We start from the raw sequence: 23565 nt of genomic DNA on the forward strand, positions 1-23565 counted from the left end.
GACCAGGGGGAAAAAAAGAGAAAAAATTGACCTGGCCTTTGCTCAGACCCAGCAATAAGAAAATTCCAACTTCAGAGACATGCTTATGAAAAAGAAATATAAAAAACCCGTGCTCCTTCATTGACACAGGCCCTTCTCGTAACTATATTCCCACCGGTCGAATGAAAAGATCGTGAGAGTGCGTGTGCGTGCAACCAACATCATTGACATCGATAAGAATAACGATCATTACAATTGCACTAGAATTTTTCACCCCAGAAAACATGAGCCACTCAAGGAAACAAAACAGAAAAAGAAGTTTGAGGAGAGAAGAAAGTGGAAGGGAAAGGGATGAAGGGTATATATGGTGACGGAAGTAGTAGGACATGAAAAACCGGGCCAAAAGGAAGAAACCAAGGCAAAAAAGAATTTCGCTGACATCTAAATAGCGCTGTACCCACCTCTACCCCCGCTTCCTTGAAAGGTGTTCACTGCCCTTCTCAAGAAGTCTTTAATGAGATACGGAAGATCTCGCAAAGTATCGCTGTGAGGTAGAAGATCCCATCTGTAGAAAGATATTCGTACAAAAAAGGTAAAATCTATATGTTAGTAATTTCTTCTTCATGGTTCAACATACTCTTGATATACGACTCGTTGGATGACGACGGCCTTCTCCTTCAGACGGGTAACTGGACGTACCCTCTAGCACCATATTTATTGTAGTTGAACCACGATCCAAAGATCAGATACGCGGCAACAGCCAAAAAGACACTATATCCATAATGTTAGTACCATTTACCAGACCCAATATACCGACGCGACAGATGATATATATCCCCACTCACACAACGATAAACCAGGTGAAGAATCCCCAACTACCTTGGCTCGGAGCTGGTGTCTCGCCAAGAACCTTTTCACAAGCGTACTTCGTCCTCCATTCCAAAGTCAAAGTCTGTTCGCCTTCATAGTCGACAAACTTCAAGGCATTGGTGCCCTTTCCGTCCTTATCCGGCTCCTCAAGGCCAGTCAATTCCTGGTCGCATAGAAATTTGACGATGGCGCTCTGCTTCAACTTCTTGTCTCCATATTCAGGGCCGTGGAATGTGACGTTCAGGCCGAGAACTTTCTTGTCTTCATCTCTCATGATCGTGTATTCCGGTTCCGAGTCCTTCGCACTCTCAACGTTGCCGAAAGATATGATCTGAGCGGCATGTTCGTCGGGTTTGTCGCCGTGCCATAGACGGGAGATCATGCAGACCTGGGTTCCATCGGGGCATTGGTCCTCCTTATCATCTTTGCTCAACTCAATTTTACCCTGGAGATGTCACATGGAGCGTTAGCGGACTGTCGGTCAGATAGACTTGATGAGATATTAAATAATTATACTTACAGCCGGATTTATTGTGTAGGTCGACTTGAGTACCTATTCGCGGCGAAAACCAGTTTGTTAGCCCTTGTTCTGCGTCGCATATATTGTAGCTTGCTGGCCATTTTGCATATTTATCCGCAAATGGGTCCAGTTTGTGGTGTGACAAGAGACCTACCGAGGGATCCTGCTTATGCTCCACAACGACTGAATGTATTTTTAGCTGGGTGAAGTCGAATTTGACACCATCGGCTTCAGCTTCACCGGTAAAGGCAGCTAATGTGGAGATGGGAAGTAGCAGGAGAGTCGACAAAAGCGACAGTGACAGTGACGTAGTTGGTCGCATGTTTGCTTTGCCGGATCCGGTCGGTGATGAAAGAGTATAGAGATAGACGGTGTTGAAGGGGGGCTGGAGGGACGAAGACGAAGACGAAGACGAAGATGGAGGATGAAGGTCGAAAGGTCGCAGGAAATCAGGAGGAGAATAGGAGACCTTCTTTCTGGTGATGACAAATGAGGCTCTCTTTGATTCCTCTCTATTTCTCTCTCAGCGTCCCACTCTCAGAGCGTATCTCTCTTTGGCTAATTTGTTCGGGATCGCGTTCTTCCGGAGATTTGATGTCTCCAGGGGGTGCACCTGTCAAGTTAACAGAACAGAACAGCTTGGAGATGATTGTTTGTCAGTAATTTCGAGCGTTCATGAGGGAGAATATGATACCGGGGGGAGCAATAGCTGTTAAGTATTTAAGAGGCGGTTAGTTGTTAGCTTCTCGAAGGGTTCCTTTGGATCCGGTGTCGACCGAGAGGGCTGTTGGTGCCGATATGTCTTCGATGTTTCAAGCTGCTCTGTGGTGGAGCGTGTCTTCTAAGCAGGTCCACACCCGCTGACTAACAGAACCGTCGTCAGCAACGCATTCTTGCCAACTACTCCACAACTTCTTACCCTTATCTCACTGGCACGTACTTACAATATGAGGGTAAGGCACAACGATGATGGCCATCTGCGGCGGGTGGTACGTAATACATTTACCGATGCTTAGCGTCAGCACGCTCTATGGTGGCGGTCACGGCACACACCAGTGTTTGGCGTCGATACAACCTAAACACCTTCACCTGCCTTGCCATTGCTGTGACGTTATAACGTTATTTTCTCTTGCAAAAGCCGCCCGGGGACTGTTGGGGCCCGAACGGGTCCCTTTTATTTATTTTAGTTTTCAAAGACTAGTTAATGTTGACACCGGAGGAATACGCCTGAATACTAGGTACTTATGAGTCGACATGGATCAGTATTGATACATGCAACCGAATAGATTAAATTAATATACTGGTCAATGCAAACGGCCGGAGGTAACATCTGCTATTCAAATTTGTCCATGGTTGTCGGTTAGATTTGAAGGTAACAAGATCCGCCACCCATCCTACGTATTCTCGTCCAAGGCTTAACTTGCTCGTATACGTACTTCGTATATACATAGACTATGTGTGTAACGGGCCGTCCGTGTCAATTTAAACATCTCCCACTTTCGGGCCCGATTAATCATACAATAACTCTGAACTGCTTCAAAAATTCATAATCCTCCATATTCTCATCTGCCGTCCTGTCAATAATCCCCGCCGCCTCTTCGCCATACTTCTCTACCCATTCCTGCATTTCTTCCTCTCTAGTCCTTATGTTCTTCTATACAACCAAAAGTAGATGATTAGCAAGGGTGTACTCCATATTGATTACGTGTATACGATAATTTAATCCATACCTTCGTCCTTGGCTTCAACCCCGAACTCCCAATCGCATCTTCATGAAAACCCTTCCATTTATTGAAATTCTCACACCCCTCATGGGCACCCCATTCCAACATTTTTTCGTCGAACTCCAACCCCGTCATTTCACAAAACTTCTCAATAATCTCTTTGGGATTATCTAATAAATCATCTGCATCGATCACACAAACATTTTTGGAGACCGAATGTTCCTCATTTGCTTCTCCATTCGTTTGTGAAGAAGGGTATCCAATCACCCCTTCTTTGAGTAAATACTCAAATAAGATTCTTAATTCTCTATACCCGGCTTCATTCGGCATGAAGTATTTAAACCCGGTCATCTCGCTTAACGGTGGAATACAGCATCGATAGTACGACGGGACGGCCTTTCGAGGATTTCGAATCAAAAATGCGAATTGAAACCGTTTTAGTATAGACAGCGGTAGAACCGTTGGGTTCCTTGTAGTCAATACGCCGTTCCCGTTGTAGGTAGCTGAGGGAGTAACGGATGGGGTCAACACTGCGTTTTCGAAGGTTGGGTGGTCTGAAGGCGGGACTAGGTAGCATGCCATGTCTTTGATGAATACTCGTTTTTCCTATATCTTATGAATGAGTATTTCTTGAGGTTGGCTCTCCAGTGGAAGCTTGAATGGTAACTGATTTTATAACTTTTGGTGCAGCATTGTAGTGTTAGGATATTGGAAGTCTCGACTGTCATACCTCTTTCCCGCTCTTCTCGATCTCCTCTAGAACGGAGTTATATGTCGACTCGTGGAAACCACTCTTCTCCCTGTCGCTTATGGCATCGTTATGGTCGCCTTCATATCGGGAGGATAGTCGTTCAGGTCCTATAGTTTGTCAGCACTCGGATTGCGTAATAGCAAACACAATAAGATAACCAACCATAGTAGAATGCATCACCAAATGGTTCATGAAGACAACATAAATCCTTCTCCCTCGTCATGAACACCCTTTCGAAAGCTGTACTACAACTCCGAGGGTGTGTAGCTACAAATATTGGACGTTCTTCAGATGGCACCATTGTTTTTCCAGAAGATGAATATTAAAAGAGAAGTTCGACAAAGAATTTCGGAATTCAAATTCAATAAAGCTAATAGACAGAGAAGATTTAGAGATATTTTAAACTCGATAGCGATATACGGAGTACGAACAGCCCTAAAATCCGGGGTGGCGGTTAAAACTTTAGGGAGATCCACCTCACTATTTAACCCCTTTGTTCCACAAAAAAAATCTAAAGATCCAAATAAGTCTATCTCAAAGCTCCCCATATTCCTGTCAACAGCCGTCAAGCCAACTTCAAGCGGATACACGGATCCCGGCAAGAGCTACCTCCATTGTCACCGAGCTCGTCGATCCCAAGACATCGGCGCATCTCTAACTTAAGTACTTAGTTTCAAAAAACGGACAAGCCGTCCAAGTCGGTCATAACCTAAGACCAATTACTTGAACAAGTAGTTTCCTCAGCCCCAGTTAAAGCTCGAATTTCCATTACCAACACCCCTGCAGAAACTAACTTAGCGGCCGCTTGGTCGGTGGGGGCTATGATGTCGTTGAAGAGTTTTAGTTGTCTTTTGTAGCAGACTTTTTTTTGCCTTGTCTTAATGGTGGGTACTCCGAATAAGCTGTACATATGGAGGCGGAGACTTTTGAATGGGGTTTAGGTAATGGATGCGGTATTCATTACTTCATCCTGTTCGAATGACGTTTGTTTTTTTTTGGAGGCTAAGAATCAGACGGCTGTTACCGCGTGAGGCCGTCTCTGGTAGCAAAAGTGCGTTGTTGTGTAAAAATGCAACACTCACTATGAGGATGCCTGCTGGTTACGAGACTGGGTGCCCGTTTGTGCGTCGAGGATGCCACGAGGAGTGGACATGCATATGAGGAATCGAGGCTGCTTAAGACTCGGATTCACGATTCTCGAGACATCTAGCCAGCATCTCAGGTCACTGGAAAGAGACAGCCGAGCCGTTTCCGCTCGTAGCCTTGAATCTTCGTCGCCAGAATCCAACATTGCTTCTGTGTTGCAACATCCCCCAATCATGAGTCGGGGAAGGTACTAGCTTGACCAGAGCACCTTCGTTCTTGCAATGCTTGCTAGCCTTGATTTCTTTGCTATTCTACTTCGGCTTCTTTACACCCTTTTCGAAAATTTCTAAAGTTATCAACTTTACAAACGTGGGCTCATACAGTAATTACTTTGTCTTCCTGAAGATATTTATTTGCTGGATAATTTCTGCGACCTTTTTCGGTTCCATGTTACAGTCTCGCTGGCATGGATTACAGGATATTTATATTCAAGATTAAGCATCAGTCACCTCTAGTCTCGAGGCCAGACAGTATGCTTCACTAAAGGAGTTTTGCGTTCAGTCACCTCTAGTTAACGTGCAGGTGATAGTCACTAATAGTGCAAAATGTTTAGTAGAAGGGGTTATGTACACCAAAGGGGGTTATGTTTATATCGAACCAGAAGATGGCTTATTTGGTTGGTAACAACCAATTAAGACGCGATTTGATCTAAAACTGCGCACTTCGTCGCGATCGGGTTGTGTATTCAGCACGACATTTCGAAACCTTCTGGTTCCCCCCTTTTTTTTTCGAATTTTTTTGGGTCTTTGTGTTGTCAACGTTGTAAAATTTAAGCCGTCGAATTTAAATACTAGAACTTAGAGGCCGAACTATATCCAATCTCGATCCTAGACAACCTCTGAGCTGAAGCTATCTACTTGCAAGTCGAATTATATATGCCGGAGCTGCCGGTTTATAGGTTTAAAATAACTGGTATTATGGTGAATTGACTAGACTTCAAATTTGCAACTATTCGAGTGCACCTAGGGTATAAACGTAGAAACTGATATCATGATATCATGCATAGTAAACTATATAAAAGTTTTCCTAACCTGTTTCAACCTGGAAATAGTTTAGACGCCGTAAGTATATACATACAAGTCACACTCATTTTTACAGAAACTCGAATCCCCCACACCCCCTAGTCTCAAAGACCCTTCTTGTGTTGACACACACTCCAGCTAGCTCCACGACATGTATACATAAAACATCAACCATACCGCTTCCCTACTTTCTCAAAAGCCATTTTACAAGCACTGGGAGTAGTAGGCGTTTCCAACTTGGCATGTGCTGCCAGACTGGCAACAGGTAGGTCCGGTCCAGCCAATACCACCGCATTGTCCCCACTTAGAAGAGCAGTTTCCGCCACCATTGTTGTTAGCAGTGGTAGTTGGTTGTCCGCCACCGGGGGTGGTGGTGGTGGGGGGGTTGGTGGAGCCGTTCAACTTGCTCTTAACGAAGTTGAGAGCAGCGGTACCGTATTGGGTACCGTATCCTTGGTGGACGTTCTGGTCGTTACCAGTACAGCAGTACGGGTCCCTAGCGTCGCAGTAGGACTGGACCTTATTGGCAGATGGGCAAACGAACCCAGCTGGACGAGGGGCAAACTATTTTTGATGAAATTAGCCGAATTTTCTGGGATTCCCGTTATTGGGATTTTTCGATACTTACGCCCTGAGCTGTGCAGCTACCAACATTGTATGGAGCTCCAGCGGTGAATCTTGGGTCACCCATGAGGATGACGGCCTTGATTTGGGTCAAGGCAGAAGCCTGGATTGGAATAGCAGTGTTGGATAGACCGATATTGTTATCGCCGCCACCGCAGAAAGCATTTTCAGTAATTTGGCCACCCTATCTTTTTCATTAGCATATTTCCCAAATATATGTGCGCAACTAGAGAATATTTTGTTGGTACCTGCGAGTATCCGACCAAAACAATCTGTGTCGATGGGCATCTGCTGTTGAAGGAATTGACAGCAGATGCAACAGCTGCGGTTCCTTGAAGCGCAGAGTTGGCGTAGCTAACACCACCGCAGTTTGATTGACCACCGCAAGCTGGGTAGCTAATAGCTTCGGATGTGGAACCAGGGTAAGCTGCAAGGATAGCGTTTACAACGCTACCAGCGGAACCGTAGCCGGGTGGAACGGTAGTCTCACGAGCTCCGAAGACGTGGATACTGGGGCAGCTCTGACGAGGCTCAAGGACGTAGCCCGAAGCCTGCTGGCCGAGAAGAGCAAGGGTTGCTGCGGTTAAAAGCATTTTGATATAGTGGAGATGAAGTTATATATGTTAGATATTGAACAAAAACTTTTGAATTATGCTTCGAATGGGTATCTTCTGCAGTGGTGCTTGATGATCGAGATAGATCTTTTGGATGCGGCCGCTGAGGTCCTTTTTATATTTTGACTTTTCCCGTAGCTTTCTGCCAGCTAAGATGGCAAGGACCTTTGATACCCGGCACTCCTTAGTCATGACGAACCGTGATCCTCGGATCAAAGTCGCCTCTTCTGCATCATTAAGCTGGAAAAATCCCTGGATATTTTGATGTATTCAGCCAGCCAATTTACGTATGACTTCCCTTCCGCCGAGAGAGAGAAGCTTGCAAGCAAGCTTTCTACCACGTGTGATCATATATTTTAGTTACTATGCACGGATATTAAGAACCTTTTATCCCTTCCGCCCCAGCGTAGTGTATGCAAGTGTGTGCAGAATATCTGGTTCCATTTTATCCGGTTCCGTTTATGGACAGGTTATGGGATGAGTTTGCCGCGGATTGAGGTTTAAAGGTGTTATAAATTATAGAAATACCCATACATGTTAACCAAGCGAGAAGGTCACAATTGTCGACGCAGCCTTGGTTATAGTATGCAAAAACTCTAAGAACAAGCGCAGTGCATGGAGGCTTCGGGTAAGATGTGCGAAATCTTTGCGTTGAATCTGTGGGAAAATGGATGGTTGACTTGGGTGGACCCTGCAAGACTCAGATGAAAATGCATGACCGGCCCGGATCCCACTTGAAATACTACTTGGATTGGTATAGATTGATGGATGTATCGGTAATTTTTCGACGCGAACCTGTGGTTGAAACCGGGGCAATTTAGGCATAGTTAGGCTAAATGGATTTACATCGACATTGCATTGTCGAATGCAGAACAAATGAAACTCGAGGGCCCACCAAAAATAGAGCTGCCTATAGCTGGAGTTTTGGTGAAACGCACAAACCCGAATCTGACCACCTGCTTTGTATATGTACGGCTGTCAAGAGCCGGACGTTGCGCATATATCGTTTCCCAACTTCGATCTGTCTTGCAAGCTAACACAATAAATGCACTTGGTTTCGGAGGTGGAGCCCAGGTAAATTGGAGCCTATTAAGTTGTGCTGTCTCTAGTTTTAAATTTTGCGGGTTTCGTATATCGGGACTCGTATTCTAAGATGTAGGCAACTCAACCATGGAAAGCCTGCTCCAGAACATTATTCCTTCTCATATAGCCAACTTTATATAGCGAGCACACACAAAATACGCTAGTGTTCGATGTTCGCGCAAGCATAGCCGGTTCGAACTCGAGTAAACCGATGTGTTATCACAGTATGTATCTCAAACCTTGCTCTAGTTCCGAGAGCTCGATTACCTAGGTAGTAAATTCGGTCAACCGCAACGTTAATATTATGGAGATCGCGAATAGTCTTTTTGCCTAAATGTATCGGCCACGAGGCGCCAGCCAGGTATTTTTAGTCGTTCGAGTTTCATCCGAATTGGTTAATCGAAACTCATCTACTGGAGCGAAAGTTGGAGATGGCTACGTACAACCTTGGCTTCCTATTCTGATCAGCCTGATATGTCAAAGCGACTTCAATAGCTAGGTTTTGTATCTTCCATTTTTTTGCTAGGGGTTATTTGACAGAATATCATGTAAGCAAGTTTATAATAATAACAGGAAAAAAACTACACTTGTATATATGCCTGATTCAAACACGCGTCCAAACTTTTACCGGTGGTAATATGCCTATTTCTCGAGTTTTCTAAGTTTTCCAGTCGACTTCTTCTGTTAATGGACATTCGATTTCGCCGTAGGTCCGATACTTGGAAGCATTTTCTTACTCTTATTGATCTGGGGTAATACTTCCCCAGCACTTTCCAAAAGCTTGAGTCTCTGTTCATCTGAGATGTAGGCTTTATTTGCCTTGCGAGCGGTTAGTTCTCCAAAGTCTCGCTGTTCTGTCAAAGTCTCTAGGCAATGCGAGATATCTGCCTTCAACTTTTGTAAGCTTCTCGATAACAATCTTGTTTTCTCCGCCAGTTCGTCTGTCTCTCTATTCACGGATGCTAGATCTGAAGCCAAGGTATTTGCCGATGCAACCTCTTTGTTCAAGGTAGCGACACTTGATTGCAAACTATTAACCTCCCTTTGGTGCTGCTCCTTCCCCCATTCCAGCGAGGCTTTCTGAGACTCTAATACATGGCTCTCCGATTCCAAATTTCCTATTTGTCGCTCGATCGAAGCGCATGTGCTTCTAAGTTAGCTTGCGCCGCTGGCACTAATTCGAGTCTCACTCGAATAATTGCTTGCACTCGAATCAAGGTCTGATGTCTCGCAAGCATCCGCAATTGCGAAACCGAAACCGGCTCCGAGGGTTAGGACGGTTGTCTAGACAGCACGTTTTCGGAGTTTGTGAGCTCTCCGTTTTAAACATACCAGAGATCGAGTGGAGCATAGCTCTGTCTTCCTGTCTAATTGAGTTGACGCCTTGCTCAATTCAGCAGCCGCACGACTGGCTTCCTAACGTTTTACGTTCAGTTCCGCTGTCGCTGTGGCTTTCTTGTCCTCTACTCGAATCACCGTAACCCTAATAGTTTGCCTCATAGGCTGAAGACTCTCATTTTTTAAGTCCTCAACTCTCCTGACGTGAAGCATACTGAGGTTGAAGACTCGATCGCTCGAGGCAATAGATGCGTCCAAGCTTTGAATAACGACATTGAGCCGAGTCGTTAATTTTTTTGGTGATCGAATTTTCCGTTTGAAAGAGCAAAAGATTCCTTCCTTTCTTCGACTCAGTGATGAGATTAATAGTATCAGTCGCAGCCCTTTGAAGGCTGATTGGAGAACCCATAGCTCGGCATCAATCGCCTCTTTTGACTCTGTCTCTAGAGAATCGAGGCTATTTGAGGCGTTGTATAGTTTACTCTTAAGCTTGGCGACTTCTGAATTTAGAGACATTGTGTTTGTGGTCTAGTTTACATATATAAAGTCTCGTTCTTCTGGTGGTACGAAGCTCGTATGGTTTGTAGGGAACGAATATTTCTGCCATCTCTAATAGGATCCGGCCTCGCATTTTAAGCTACAAAAGACAGAATAGGAAGGCACCGCTTCAGCGTAAAGGGAACAGACAATCTTAGTTTCTTCAGCATCGGGATTTTTTCCCAAAACTTTTGGCCGGAGCTGAGTTCATCATGAGGAAACTGTTAAGCCGTAGACAGGATTGCCTCCAAACCCCTCGATATTCTTATGTGGCCAAAAGAGCAAATCAAATTCTTCATACCATAATTCTTCGATTTGACTTTTGACCAGATTTTGGCTTCAGAATGCCTTTCAACACGGCTGAGGTGCATTGTTCCTCGCTAAGCTTGCATGAGATGGTGATTCTCGGGCAAGCATATATCGTCGTTTTCATGTTGTGTAACCAGGCTAAACAAATTCCAACAACAGCTGTTCCGAAGCGCACAGACGGTCGAATCTGAATCCTTCCAGCAAGGCGTGAGAATTCCAGAGCCTCAATTTTTTTTTCCCTTGTGAAAGCTTTCATATTTGCATTGGGCGGCACCAATTCACATATATTTGCTACTTTCATTCCTATTGTATAGCTAAATGTTTTATAAACTAAATCAAAGCGACAAAAAGTTCGCTTTCCGTTCTTCCTTCCTTAATTCTTCGAGAAATTGATACCGCTAAAAAGTTATTCATTTTATCCCACAGTGTCGTATGAGTTCGAACCGTCGAACGGCTGCCCAAATATGCACCGGACGCTAATTTAAATGGGGATTCTCATAAATACATGATTCAAAAGTCTCTCCCAAAATTAATTCAAAAAAAAAAATAATTGCCCAAGGAACGTCAACGAACAATAATTGGGCACCAGCTCTCCGAGCTGTTCCTGCTGCAATATCAGTGATGGCGGCATGCCTTGTTGCTTCTACTTCAAAGCTTGCTGGTGCTATTGAGGTTAACCCTACTGGCATGATACCTGGTGGTGGAGAGATTAAGCTCCCGTAGGTGTTGCCTCGATGTCGATAACTTTGTGCAACATTCCCAGTCGGGGTGTCGGAAAGTTTCGTGTTTCGAACTTTGCTAACCAGTCCTGGTGTAGGCATAAGTACCTGAGCACTAATCTGCAGCGATCTTGGTCGAATCGCATTTTCTGAGGCACAAAACTCTATGCACCGGTTGCGAAGATATGCCGAATATATGACCGATACGGATGGCTTGGTTAGTACCAGCTCACACCTTATAAATCCTTAGAATTACCTCGTGTCGTTATAATCATCTTGAAGTAATATATTAATATTTTGTATAATTAATGCGAAATAGGTATCCAACATTCTTGAGATGCTTGAGGATGAAGATGCTGCCCGATATAACCTTCGGACAGCTATGGAGGATCTCCAAGAAAATGCGAACCGTTGCAAAAAAGAAATGAGTTCGATTTAGGGAAAGTTCCAGATGCTTCTAGAGTTCATCATGGCTCTTCAAAATGCTGCTATAGAGAAGCAGAGTAAGCGGCGGCTTCGGAAGTTTACTCTCCAAAGAGAAAGAAGTGCTAACACAACGGATAGATGACACCCAGAACTGCCAAAAGCGGAACAGCGAGCGTGTTCGTAGGAGAGACGAAGAGCGAAAAGCACATATTGCACGCACTGAGTTCTGTCGAGGAGAGGTGGAGAGGTTAAAAGAAGAACTCTCAAGTGCGCAGGATGACTGGCGGAAATCAAAGGAGACAGTGGATGGACTTGCCCTAGTTTCTTCTCTAGATGCTGTCGCGGACGTAGATGACGATGTGATTTTAGAGAGTCAGAGATGAAATACGAAGCGCCAGAAGGTATGTATGAATATCACAATCTTTCAGCAGTTAATCAGCTCTGCAGTGCAAGTTAACATCCTAGCGAACTAGAAAAAAATTGGCTACGTCTATATTGTCAAGCACGCTCTGTTTGGGAGGTCTTCTTCAAGGGAAGCGGATGAAGCCCGTGCTCGTAAGGATGCTAAACAAGACCAGGAAAGACGACAGAAGGCTGAAAGAGTTCGACATGAACAAAAGGTCGAAAAATTACTGCAGAAGCGGCAGCATGAGCTCAATGTGGCCAAAGGAGAAGCCTAGGAGCGTATGAAGACTGCGCAATCAACCTTTGAGATAGTCCAAACGAAGCTAGAGCGCGCAAAGACAGAGCTCAGTGTTACGAAAGACCAACATTTGCAAGCAAAACTGGATCTAGATGCTTCGCAAGCTGACCTTGAAGCTCTCGCGAGTGAAAAGATTGAACTAGTAAGTGCTCATTTGGCTCTAAGGTACAAATTATGCATAAAACAGTGACTAACATATCCTCACAGATTGATATCCTCGAAATCATCGAGTCTTCAATCAAATTTCTAAAGCAAATGCAACAATACATCGATGACATGTGTGAATTCTTCAAAGAAGTTTCCACAGATGTTCAAAATACTATAGATGGTCTAATGTACAAGTTCCTAAGCAAGATTGACAACGCTGCCACTGCGTCAGGGAATAAGAAACATTCCCGAATGATCGAAAACTTGAGTGTAGATCAAGGCAATAAAGGACAGCTAGTTCAGGCTGCTCTTCGCCTCCAGGGCAAGCTGAGCATTATTGGGGATATCGCTGGAGTATACGTCAGCATCAGCAAACTGTACATCAAACCAGGGATCAATAAGATGGAGGGGTTGACTTACCTGAGTCCTTCGGAGTATATTGCTGAATTCAAGGAATGGTGCACCAATTCAGTAGAGGAAATAGAGGGATTTTCACGCCGGGTAAGGCAGCAGTATCCTAGAAAGAGCAATCACGTCCATGCTAATTGTTGAACTTCTATAACAGCAAACAAAAATTATGATCGATAGAATGGCAATCAGTGTACGCGCCGTGGCGCGTGAAACACTAGCTATTGAAAGCTCCCCTTGATATTATGTGGCCTTGTGGTCAGGCTTCCATGGAAGATCCACACATTTAGTATATTATCAAGCACGCTTTGAGATTGTCTTGTTGCCAGACTCCTCAATTGTGCTTTGTGTCGTCTCAGAATACCATGGCCAGTCGCTGACCGAAGGCTTTGAGGCGAATTTCTTTACTTTAAATCAAATTACATTTTTGCTGGGCCAACATATCAATATAAATGATATATTACACGTAAAATTCCGTGCAGTAGATTTTGTCTATTCCAGAACCCTATGCTTTGATAAGAGTATATATGCAATTAGATGTAAGCCAGATCGGGCCATGCTACATCAGGAGTCTAAGAACAGGCACTGTTCCATCAACAGCTAGTCAACCGGCTCGCCTTTTCTCGCGGCAATAGCTTTCTGTAAATTCAGGTCCTTCGTTTGTTTTATCCATTCGTCGTACGTGCCGCCCTTGATTTTCTCCTTGATAACTCCTTTCAAGAGCTCGTGAATAAATCCAACGAAGTTGTGACGTCTCAGCTCATTCTCCGTCTCCCAATCTTTCCGCTTTTGTTCTTCTCGGGCTAGCATTTCTTCGTCACCAATTTCAACAGCCTTGACTCGTAGGTCCTGGACCACAGCCATTAGGTTGAAGCGAATCTCGCTTGGGGGATAACGGTCGATACGTCGATGGATAACAGGAATGACCTTGTCACAGAACTCATCCTGGGTGCATGACCCATGCGCGATTGGTGCCGGCTGAAGGCCGTCGATCTCGTACAAAACACCATTGACAGGGGTATAGGCAATGAAATGATAAAGGTCGTCCTCTTCTGTTGCCTGTCGAGTGCCCTCGTCAACAAATGGACTCGAACGGGAGAAGGAATTGTGAACATCGCGTATCAAATCTATCATAAATCGTAAGCTTCATTACAACAATTTAACCTTCCGAGCACATCGGAAACCCCGAAAGACGGGTTAAAATATCCCCTACCTGAATTAGATAATGTTTCTCCGCGAAGCTATGAGCATGGATTAGTAATTTGTTCATTTTAATATTTAACACATGAGTTATAAACGCCCTTACATCTGACGGGAAACCATTGGTGAACTCTTTGAATTCCCGCAAAGAGTCGCCAATATCAACCTGCTCCTTATCGGCATTGAGAAGGACAGACAGGATCGCCTGAGTAGCACAGGCATTTTGGATAGTCTGGTTGGCGAAGAACATGTGATTTGGAGCATCCATGTCATGTCTACCATCCATAGGAGCCTCAGATCTATCCTTGCCCATCTGATATTTGAAAAGGAAAATTACTCCATAGACTGGCCTAAGCGTTTCAAAAGCACGTAAGAATTAGCACCGCCTCAATTGCTTCATCCCATCAATCAATAGAACCCTGCACCAAAGCATAAAGTGCCGACAAGGGCGATCTTCGTGGTTGGGATTCATACGATAATTGCTTGAGGTAATCGGCCTCCAATGCTATTAATTCCTCGAACTGCACGCCCTGAACCCCGAGGCTCTCGATCAAGTATGTAAAAACACCCTAAAAATGGACACACGGCCCCAGACCCACTCGTCAGCCGAAATAAAACCATACCACATGGCCGATAAAAGCATTTTAAATTCTATAAAGGATGTAAGATCATAACCGACGAGCTAGTTATCAGAGGAGGGTCAACTACAATGCCCTGCGCTTTGCCTCCAGAGTATGAGACCAGTAACCCTAGTAAAAAAGAGCAGCTGTATCGCCTCATGTAAGCTCCGTGCCGTTTTGGCAAGCGGCTCTCTGATCCAAAATCTAGCCAAGAAGCAAAGGCGCAGTCGACCGACCCGAATCGACGGGACATACGGCAAGGAAGTGGGTTAACATACAGCATCGGATTCGATGGTGTGCCAACCGCCTGACTCAGCCATTTTGATAGGCTATCTTTCAGTCTCTGCCGCCCAAAATGCTCCTGCAAGAGAATGACGGCTTGGATCTCGGTCGACTACACGTAAACTTTCAGATGGTCTCGATATAGAAGCCGGCGGTCCGTTGATCTAGGCTATACGTGGTGGGATAGTTGTCGCGTCGAAGGTTGTTCTGGCTGCGTTGATTTCTTGGCGCCTGGCTTTCGCTTTTAACGTTAAGCTTTCTGTGAGATTTGTTCACCAACATTCCAACCACGCCACAAAGACGACACGATAGCTCTAAGCTACAATGAGGATAGTCCTCCACATTCCGTTCCTGCTTATTCGCCGGCCTATTTTTGCCTGTCATTACGTAATTGATCACAAATGTTTAGACCTCGCACGACGCCAGTATGGGGAAATCATCGATTGATCAAAAGCCAAGACTATTGTATCAATGACATCGTCGAGCGCTTATTTCACTCAGTTGTATGATCACTTTTTCAGTTTTGTAATAGCTCTATTACAAAATTTAGACACATTGATGTAGTACTCCGGCAGACCTAATGCATCTAAATTGTCATACCATAGTACGTACTACTAACTGACGTTATACGTATACACCACGCCAGTTTGTGGAGAATATGCATTTTGATTTCGAAATTTCAAGCAAAGAGCCACCCCAAAAGTTTACCCGAATACCGTTTTGACACAACTTTAACTCCGTTCTTTCGATTATTGCAAGGGTAGAATAGTGCGAAAAGGAAGCATCACGGGACTCTATGGTCATGGTGCTAGAAATTCGTCCCAATCCACCTGAATCACTGTACCTGGGCCTTAACATCAAAATTCCCTGTATGCCGGGTGTCGGTGTCGGCCTGACCCATGGCGCCAAGTACGAGTACAAATTGAACTTGTCAATTTAGACTTCTTCGGCCTGGTGCAAACCGATGCTCTCCAACCTTCTATTTCGCACCTGATATATTGTCCCCACAGTTGCAATAACCATACCCCAGACCTACGGGTGGAGATATATCACTATCAGTAGGGATGCGAGTTGTCGGCAAATAACCATATATGCCCCAACCGGAGCCGCTTTCTAGGCAAAGGATGCCGACCCTTCAGAAGAAGAAGTCTTCCGATCTGCCTTAGCCATACAAAAAACGTGATCTTGCATCCAATCGACTAGCGACTGAGCCGGCTAATTGAAATCGCTCCGTATATACGGATTTTTCACCCGTTATACAGGAACGTCGGTGTGCGTGATTTCATCATGCGGAAGTTTTTGGCTGTTACATGGAATCACAAAATGGGAGGAGGCTCGGAACATCGATGGCCTCGTGCCGGAAACCTTGAACTAGTGTTATTCGACCGTTATTCTAGTGATCCTGGCCATATATTCCTCGAACATACATAGAGCTCGACGCACGAACACTTTGGGAAATATTAATAGCTGTCAATATCAGCGTTCATTAAGACCCATGCGTACGGTCCACAAATGCGGCACGGATCTGAGGGGGCTGTTGGTTGGTGGAACGTTAGCCGCCTTTTGTTGGTGGCTGCATACCTTATGCACCCTTCAAAGCTCCAGGTGTAGCTTGAGCTTGATAGCTGTAAAAATCGGACTTTTTTGGGAAAATTTACAGGCAATACACGCTGGACACTGACGGCAGCCCGAAGATGACTTCCAAACCACCTTGATCACCTTGGTCACCCTTTCTCTATACTTAGCTGTAGTTTCCTGCAAGTTCGACTCCAAAAATCATTGCCAAATTTCAGCCTGCCATTTTCAGCCTTTCGCCCGATGCATTTCGCAGCGGAAGCGGGATGATTGATAATTCAATGTTATATCTTTTTAAGCTAATTAAGTCTGTCTAAAAAAATACCCCACTTCCTTCCAATGAGGTTTCTGTATGCTGCACATTTCGTCAGGTAGCCGAAGTACTGGTACCTACCAGTTTGAGAGCATTTTCCAAAACGCAATTGCGCAACGAACAAATCTGTGTGTTGTTCCAGCCTTGCAAGCTGACTACCAAAGTGCTACCATGAGGTCGACCGGAGGAGAGAAAAAAAAAGGATATCTATATGACTTTACTCAAGACAAAAAGCAATAAATGACAATACTCGATAATTTTTTTCGGTCTATTCAGCAAAGGATTCTCTGCTTACTCTGTTGCCTGTCACTTCTAGTAAAAAGAATTACATCAAGACAAATTATGAAACGAGCCGCGAATCTTGAATATTGTGGACTTGTGAACTTGTGCAGATGTGTCAGTGATGGCGGAAAGTTTCTTCGCGATCGTACATAGAAGTTAGAATTATCTAGCCGTCTAGCGGTCAGATCTGTCCCGGAGCTGTGATAAGAATCTACAAAACCGCAAGGAAAGCGACAATATTGCGGAGCTTCCTGCATGGTTGGTTTTGTGCCTCTTCGTCGCAGATTACACAGGAACATGTGATATCTGTATTAAATGAAAAATGAAAATTCGAGGCCGTAGTCAGCCATTCTACTAGCTACTGTGAAGAGAGGTTTTCAGATGATACAAGTGCTTTGACAGATTTGCAAATCGAATTCTCAAGTAGAGGTACCATGATAACGCCAAATTAAATGCAATGGAAACCAAAAAGCTAGCTTACTCCAGTAAGGGGACAATCGCACGACAAAGCTGTGTAAGGGGAAGTTAACAGCCTCGGTAAGCAAAAGTGGTATAGTGAGATCTTGCAACAGGAACCAGATCAAAAATTTTGTAGGTAAAAAAAAAAAAAAAACGCCTGTGGTAGAAATTTTACCTTAAACCGCTAACCGCCAGCCGTCATGAAACCTGACCCGCCCTAAAAGGAGCAACTGTCACGTCGACTGTCTACGTCGGCGGTACGGCCGCGTGTTCTTGTTAAGGGTAGGCACAGACCGTTCAGCAGCTTACTGCGGCATGCTCGTGGCAAAGATAGTAATCCGAAACCAACACACAATTTGGCAACAAAATGTAAAACCAAATAGATATCAACCAGCTTTTTAGTTTTCCTCCTCTTCAAAACTCAACAAGATGGGGTATGTGAAAAGCAAATACAAAAGCACAAAAATATAGGAAAGAAATGGTGAAATACAATGTACAGCGAATGGCAAAATAGAGAAGTGACAAAGAAGACTGGAACCGTTCTGGGGTGGAATGCTGGAGCCGCGGCCGTGTGGTAGCTCTATCTCGGCTAGACTCAAAACTGAATTCATGAAGACAATACCAGGTCTGGCAGAGAGCAACCTTCCACTACCACAGTGCCATGGCAATGTCAATTTTGTATGTGGGGATTTCTGTGGAGAGGTGCAACGCCCCTTAGGCATCAGGCTAATTGCTCTTCATTGTTGGGACGGTGAGTGGAACCTCAAGGATATGAGAGTTTTCGGCCCTGCTCTTGAGTAATCGAGAGATGTCTCAGACATCTAGCTTATGTACCTCACGACAGCTTGAATATGACTGATTACAACCACATATATTCTGGTGAACTAGCAGAGCTTGCTGAATTCAAAATCATTGGTTGTTGCTGTTGTTGTACATTGCTGCAGAAGAACTCGTACTCGCCCTAATGTTGTTTCTGAAGAGTTAGAATCTTGATCAAATATTCATATCCGACTAAGAGGACTTAATGGGGAGAATTGGCTCACGAACGACGGGTCCATTTCACTGTGGCTCTTGGGTTGCATCCCCTGGCGAGTGGCGAATGGATACTGGTACTGCATGTTATGATAGGGTGCCTGTACGGGGGTGTGTACTGGCGATGGCGTCGTATTGTAGTTGGGATACTGTTTGAATTGATCGAACGTCCTCGACTCATCATAGGGCGACCACTGTGCGGCAGTTTCGTTCATCACAATTTCGAAGTCTATTTGAGCATCATATAGCCTGCTAGCTTCAGGATCATATTCCTCGACGTGTTTGGTCATCCAGCCGTGTCGGTTCCTATATCTTAACACCTGATCCATTGGGAACTGTAGACAATTAAGTTGCCGATTATAATCCACGTTGTAATCTGAAAGTTGAAGAATCGATGGATGCAACAGAGCCGCATGGTTTCTTTGGTATCGAATGTGGCGGTGAATCTGTTCGATTGGTCCAAGGCACAGTGCGCCAAAGTACGCTGAGTCGACGGCCGGGAACAACGGCTCAATTGCTAGTAGCAGTCCATAGAAGTTTGCTAGGAATACCATGACCATAGGATCGGATTTTGCTCGCCGTAAAAATGACAAGGGGAGGAAAAATAGCCACGATGCCAAGGGGTGGATCATCTGGTACTCGTGATCGTGATTTGACATTGGTAATTGTGTCTCCAGATTATTGAGAAAAGAAAACAATGTGCTGAGAGCCTGTTGTTCTACAGGCTTATTCACTGCTTCTATTTCCAGAAACTCGAGTGATGCCCGAGCATTTGCAACTATTTGTCGTTGCTCCGTTAGACTCGGTCTCGTTGAAAATGTCTCTCCGGAATTTACATCCTCGAGGCTAGCGATGAACTCGCTAAACTCGCTCTCATGTTTCCAAGATTGCATCGATTGAATTATGATAGTGGTTCCTTCCATGAGTGTCTTCCAAGCGTTCCTAGCCGATCCAGAAAATCAGTATTCGCCTTTTAGATGTGAGGTTATGATTATTACCAGTCTGAAGCCTGCCATGAGAGCAGCACAGATGCGGCAAGGCAGGCGTCCGCATTTGGTCTCGAGAATCTGCTTAGTTCGTCCTGTAAACCTTTCATTGCTACTCCTCCATGCTGAAACGAGACTTGCCGGCTCTCTGTGGTGCTGGACACCGAGGCTAGGTGGGCTGCGGACAAGGATAAAATCGCTTCCATGACGAATTCGTGACGGACAGCCAGTCTTAAAAACTTAAGTCTGTAATCAAGAGTCAGTTAGAAAATATTTGCAAATTTGGGGATCTATAGGAAAGTTTAGTTGCAGTTGGAAAGGAATGCTTACAGTGGAATTTCTCGGGCCCAAACTCTATATAACACAGGATCTGCCATTTGCATATGGGAAGCTATTCGGGAAATATCATGAAGAAGTCGCATGTCTTGCGAGGATCTCGGCCTCATTGTTGGAGCATCATAGGGCGAAAGATGGGTTGTGCTTCGTAGCATTGGGACTTGAGATCGTCTCCACAAATCCTGCCCCATATATTCAGGGGAAACAGGCGTCGATGGCGGTAATGAATTACTATCGTCTGATGGTGGCGGCGCATCCATATAATCACAACGGACATTATGCTTGGTGCAGTTTCGGCTAACAGTAAAAGGCTAAATTAGCAAGAACGGTTGATACAGAGCCTCATCATAGAAGCAAATCGTTGGAATGAGAATGTTAATACCATTGTGGAAAAGTTTCATCACATCGAATATGTCTTCGTTTGCAGGTTTTACAACCCTTACGCGATTTCGTGTGGCTCTTTCGAGAAGGGTTTTGGCCGCCCATATTTGCAGGATTTGTAAGGCGCACCCGTTTCGTAGACGTCAATTTTTATGGAAAACTCGTGTAAATATTATCGTATAGCGCAAGAGATATCGGTCTGAAAGAGAGGTAAGGTACTATAGACGGTGTATACTCAAATGACGTTTGATAGATAAAATTGATAAGTTTAATCGATAAATAAGATCAAAGATGGAGGCTTTTATCAAATAAGGGTGTATGCAATCGAGGGCCTGTTAGGTATTTAAAGAGAGTGTAAGATGTCAGGTAAGGTGAGACCTGTGGGTCCAAGCTTGGAGTTGCGATGTGCGAAAGTCGAGTAGTTATATAAAATTTTCCGTGGGCCTCAAGCTCTCACGCCCACCGAACGGCAAGTGGCGAAGCTGTATGCTTCTCCTTTCCTTTGATAGTAGTAGCTTCTTATTTGGTAGTCATATTCGAACTATCCTGTCAGTTTTGTTTCGCAGTACATATAAGGTAGAGTCTGAGGGGAAGGGCCAAGGGGTTGAAAGACAGAGAGCCGTCTGTGTCGAGGATGTATGCATGTGGGAGACAATGCCGTTGCATCATCTGTAATGTCAAAATAATGTACTGTACTACAGCAGAACTACGCCGCCGGTTACTACTTCTCTTTGGATAGATCATGTTTAATATAGGGTGTGTGAAGTTGCTTTTTAGAAACGGTTCTTTTTCGTGAGGTGAACATACTTTCGACGGCCCCAATATCTCCACTTGGACAGCGGATGGTGCTGCAGTTCCACTTCTAGCATATGGCCTCTGCAATGTGGCCAGAGGCTTGTCAATGTCAGAACTGGGGGGGAAAAAAAATAATTACTATCACTGATCTCTTTTGACCCCAGCACACGCAAGATTTAGAACCGTTTTCTTGGAGAAACATTTCTGGTCCTGCAGGCACTAAGGTTAACCACACACCACATCAACTAGCATATATGTGTGCCTGCTGTTTGCGCATGGGTGGGACGCCTGCATGGTTTGTCAAGGACAGGGGTCCTGCACCAAATCATAGGGCGGCGGTGCACACTGTTCCGCTCCAAAGCATGGTTTTCTGGATTGACGGTTGTTTATAGGTTTGGAGGCCTAAATCACCAATTATTTCAGGGCCATGGGCAGAGACGTTAAGGGTAAAGTTCGAAGAGGGCGGGTTTTCAACAAACAGGGTAAAGAAAGCATGACTTTGCCGCGGAAGCTCTCATTCATAGCTCAGGTCGCAATTCTGACAAAAAAGGAGATTCCGGCCTGCCCTGGAGCGCGATTTCCATGACACGATTGCTACTATCTTTGTCAAGCAAGTTTTGTAATTGTAACGCCCGAAATCTCAAGCTCTCACTTATCGCAAATACCTCCGGATGAGGAATTTCCCAGGCGGCCGGTCAAGGAGGCCATCTCTAGCTAAACCAGATGACATTTTCGAGGCGCAATTCCGGGAAGCTGACCTGATCGAACGCCTCCTGGGGACATATTTGTTAGCAACGCCTAGGGTTGACCTCAGGGATCCTGCATGCTGTAAATCGACGACGCATCGACTCATTCCTTCAGGGATTAGCTGGTATTCTGAAGATGCAACGCTGGTGGGATCTCATCGGGAAGGTCCTGTTCGAGCCTGAATTCACGAAGCCAGATCAAGGTCAAATAATGAGTGTAAAGTAAGCGCACTGATTCAGGTATCTGCTCCGTATGACGGCGTATGCGTATCGATACCCCAATCACAGGGCATGCGGACGACGCGTCAACCTACTCGATTGCTCTCACAAGCGACGGGGTGGGCCGAATGAACGTCAGTACATTTTGAAGCAGTCGCATTCGATCGAAGTGCCCGAGATCAAAACCCAAGGTTTGAGCTTTGTACTATTGCCAATTCAATGCATGCGCATGCTGTAAGCTGTGCCGATAGATCGCTTCGGATGAGCCTCCATCATATCTACTAGTAAACCCCTGCCCGCCGGGAACAATTTGCGGTCAAATCATCCAGGGTTCCAGAACAAGCAAGCGTGGGTGCCCGGGAAAGGCTTGGCTGGTCCTTCCCGAGAGGCTGAGGCTCCCATGATACAACACCAGAAATAGAACCTCAACGTTGATGCATCTCCCCAGCTGATCGTAGACCTTGTTTTCAATTTGGTAATTTGAGGCTCTAGGAAACAACAATGACGATTCCGAACCACTCGAAACGGCAAGTCGGGACAAATTCATGAATCTTCCAAATCTTCCAAAATCTCGCCTAAACCCGATTCCCCTGTTAATTGAGTGACGACTAAAGCATGGGGGAAACTTACTCAAAGTGTCAATAGGTCACCGGGGTTATACCCGGATTTGCGATGGTCCCGGAATCTGTCAATTGATCAATTGATATAACTTGCTTCTGGTTAGACGCTGGCTTAGGTGCTACATATATGTATAGCCTGTGCTTGAGGCCTCGGGCTCTCCTTCTACCTTCGAATTAGCAATCTGTTCTGATGCACGGTCAAGCGCGCATTCAAAGATGCACTTTGGGGATTGAGGCTTTGGAATTGCCGTGCCTGTACGACATCTACTTGTGCCATATAGAAGTAATGTTCGCGACAATCCCTTTTAAAAATTACGTTTGGAGATACGAGCACTTGAAGGCAAAGTGGTCAAGGCTCTTGGTATACAGACCGGAACGCAGGAATCGAACCTGTGACTTCGAATGCCTGAAATAGCATGAAAAGCTTCCGTGTTGTGGCTGCGTAATAATCTTCCTTCAAGAATAACTGCACATACACAGCAACACAAGTTGCCAATTATTGGTACTCCGGTTAGATCTCGACGACAGATACCACTAGATGACTAACGAATCTCCGTATCTGAGCCTCAGGGCCCGTCCCACTATCGTTGGAACCGGCAGCCGCGAAGACAATGGCGTAGTGTATTTTCTATAGTACGCAAGTTTGCATTTGCTGCGAGTCAGCATCGGTGCGTCGGAATTTCGAAACAACAACACAAAGAACATGCAACAGGCATTCAGCTCGTATTCTAGTTTATCCATTCAAACCTTTAGTAAAGTCAGTCAATATTAACGTCTATGGCACTAAATTCGAGGATGA

The 23565-nt window shown here is 45.0% G+C and overlaps 8 protein-coding genes across 9 annotated transcripts; 2 read left to right on the plus strand and 6 right to left on the minus strand.

The window, feature by feature from the left end:
* Nucleotides 1–228: 228 nt before the first annotated feature.
* On the minus strand, nucleotides 229–1691 carry DFL_001583 (uncharacterized protein; the record flags this gene model as incomplete). Its single annotated transcript, XM_067630221.1, has 6 exons — nucleotides 229–239; nucleotides 441–544; nucleotides 679–750; nucleotides 825–1294; nucleotides 1370–1402; nucleotides 1524–1691. 6 exons carry the CDS (start codon nucleotides 1689–1691, stop codon nucleotides 229–231), a joined length of 858 nt encoding a protein of 285 aa, XP_067492886.1.
* A 519-nt stretch (nucleotides 1692–2210) lies between these two features.
* Nucleotides 2211–4145, minus strand: DFL_001584 (uncharacterized protein; the record flags this gene model as incomplete). Its single annotated transcript, XM_067630222.1, has 6 exons — nucleotides 2211–2233; nucleotides 2310–2397; nucleotides 2889–3023; nucleotides 3100–3699; nucleotides 3824–3951; nucleotides 4007–4145. The coding sequence occupies 6 exons, from the start codon at nucleotides 4143–4145 to the stop codon at nucleotides 2211–2213; spliced, it is 1113 nt and encodes a 370-aa protein (XP_067492887.1).
* Nucleotides 4146–6216: 2071 nt separating this feature from the next.
* Nucleotides 6217–7229, minus strand: DFL_001585 (uncharacterized protein; the record flags this gene model as incomplete). The annotated part of the gene is made up of 3 exons (XM_067630223.1): nucleotides 6217–6576; nucleotides 6641–6820; nucleotides 6885–7229. 3 exons carry the CDS (start codon nucleotides 7227–7229, stop codon nucleotides 6217–6219), a joined length of 885 nt encoding a protein of 294 aa, XP_067492888.1.
* Nucleotides 7230–9017: 1788 nt separating this feature from the next.
* On the minus strand, nucleotides 9018–9684 carry DFL_001586 (uncharacterized protein; the record flags this gene model as incomplete). Its single annotated transcript, XM_067630224.1, has 2 exons — nucleotides 9018–9421; nucleotides 9666–9684. The coding sequence occupies 2 exons, from the start codon at nucleotides 9682–9684 to the stop codon at nucleotides 9018–9020; spliced, it is 423 nt and encodes a 140-aa protein (XP_067492889.1).
* A 2021-nt stretch (nucleotides 9685–11705) lies between these two features.
* Nucleotides 11706–12045, plus strand: DFL_001587 (uncharacterized protein; the record flags this gene model as incomplete). Its single annotated transcript, XM_067630225.1, has 2 exons — nucleotides 11706–11739; nucleotides 11801–12045. The coding sequence occupies 2 exons, from the start codon at nucleotides 11706–11708 to the stop codon at nucleotides 12043–12045; spliced, it is 279 nt and encodes a 92-aa protein (XP_067492890.1).
* A 303-nt stretch (nucleotides 12046–12348) lies between these two features.
* On the plus strand, nucleotides 12349–13161 carry DFL_001588 (uncharacterized protein; the record flags this gene model as incomplete). The annotated part of the gene is made up of 3 exons (XM_067630226.1): nucleotides 12349–12507; nucleotides 12573–13013; nucleotides 13078–13161. 3 exons carry the CDS (start codon nucleotides 12349–12351, stop codon nucleotides 13159–13161), a joined length of 684 nt encoding a protein of 227 aa, XP_067492891.1.
* Nucleotides 13162–13520: 359 nt separating this feature from the next.
* DFL_001589 (uncharacterized protein) lies at nucleotides 13521–15060 on the minus strand (the record flags this gene model as incomplete). The annotated part of the gene is made up of 5 exons (XM_067630227.1): nucleotides 13521–14047; nucleotides 14134–14161; nucleotides 14227–14470; nucleotides 14595–14689; nucleotides 15019–15060. 5 exons carry the CDS (start codon nucleotides 15058–15060, stop codon nucleotides 13521–13523), a joined length of 936 nt encoding a protein of 311 aa, XP_067492892.1.
* Nucleotides 15061–18510: 3450 nt separating this feature from the next.
* On the minus strand, nucleotides 18511–20491 carry DFL_001590 (uncharacterized protein; the record flags this gene model as incomplete). Of its 2 annotated transcripts, none has more annotated exons than XM_067630230.1 (5): nucleotides 18511–18612; nucleotides 18695–19625; nucleotides 19682–19915; nucleotides 20000–20302; nucleotides 20388–20491. In XM_067630230.1, the coding sequence occupies 5 exons, from the start codon at nucleotides 20489–20491 to the stop codon at nucleotides 18511–18513; spliced, it is 1674 nt and encodes a 557-aa protein (XP_067492894.1). The 2 variants fall into 2 exon arrangements, with proteins under 2 accessions (XP_067492894.1, XP_067492893.1); XM_067630229.1 differs by having other exon boundaries at nucleotides 18561–18612; nucleotides 18699–19625.
* Between the last annotated feature and the right edge of the window lie 3074 nt (nucleotides 20492–23565).

This window comes from Arthrobotrys flagrans, assembly GCF_004000055.1.
Source record: "Arthrobotrys flagrans strain CBS H-5679 chromosome Unknown unitig_3, whole genome shotgun sequence".
Taxonomy (NCBI): domain Eukaryota; kingdom Fungi; phylum Ascomycota; class Orbiliomycetes; order Orbiliales; family Orbiliaceae; genus Arthrobotrys; species Arthrobotrys flagrans.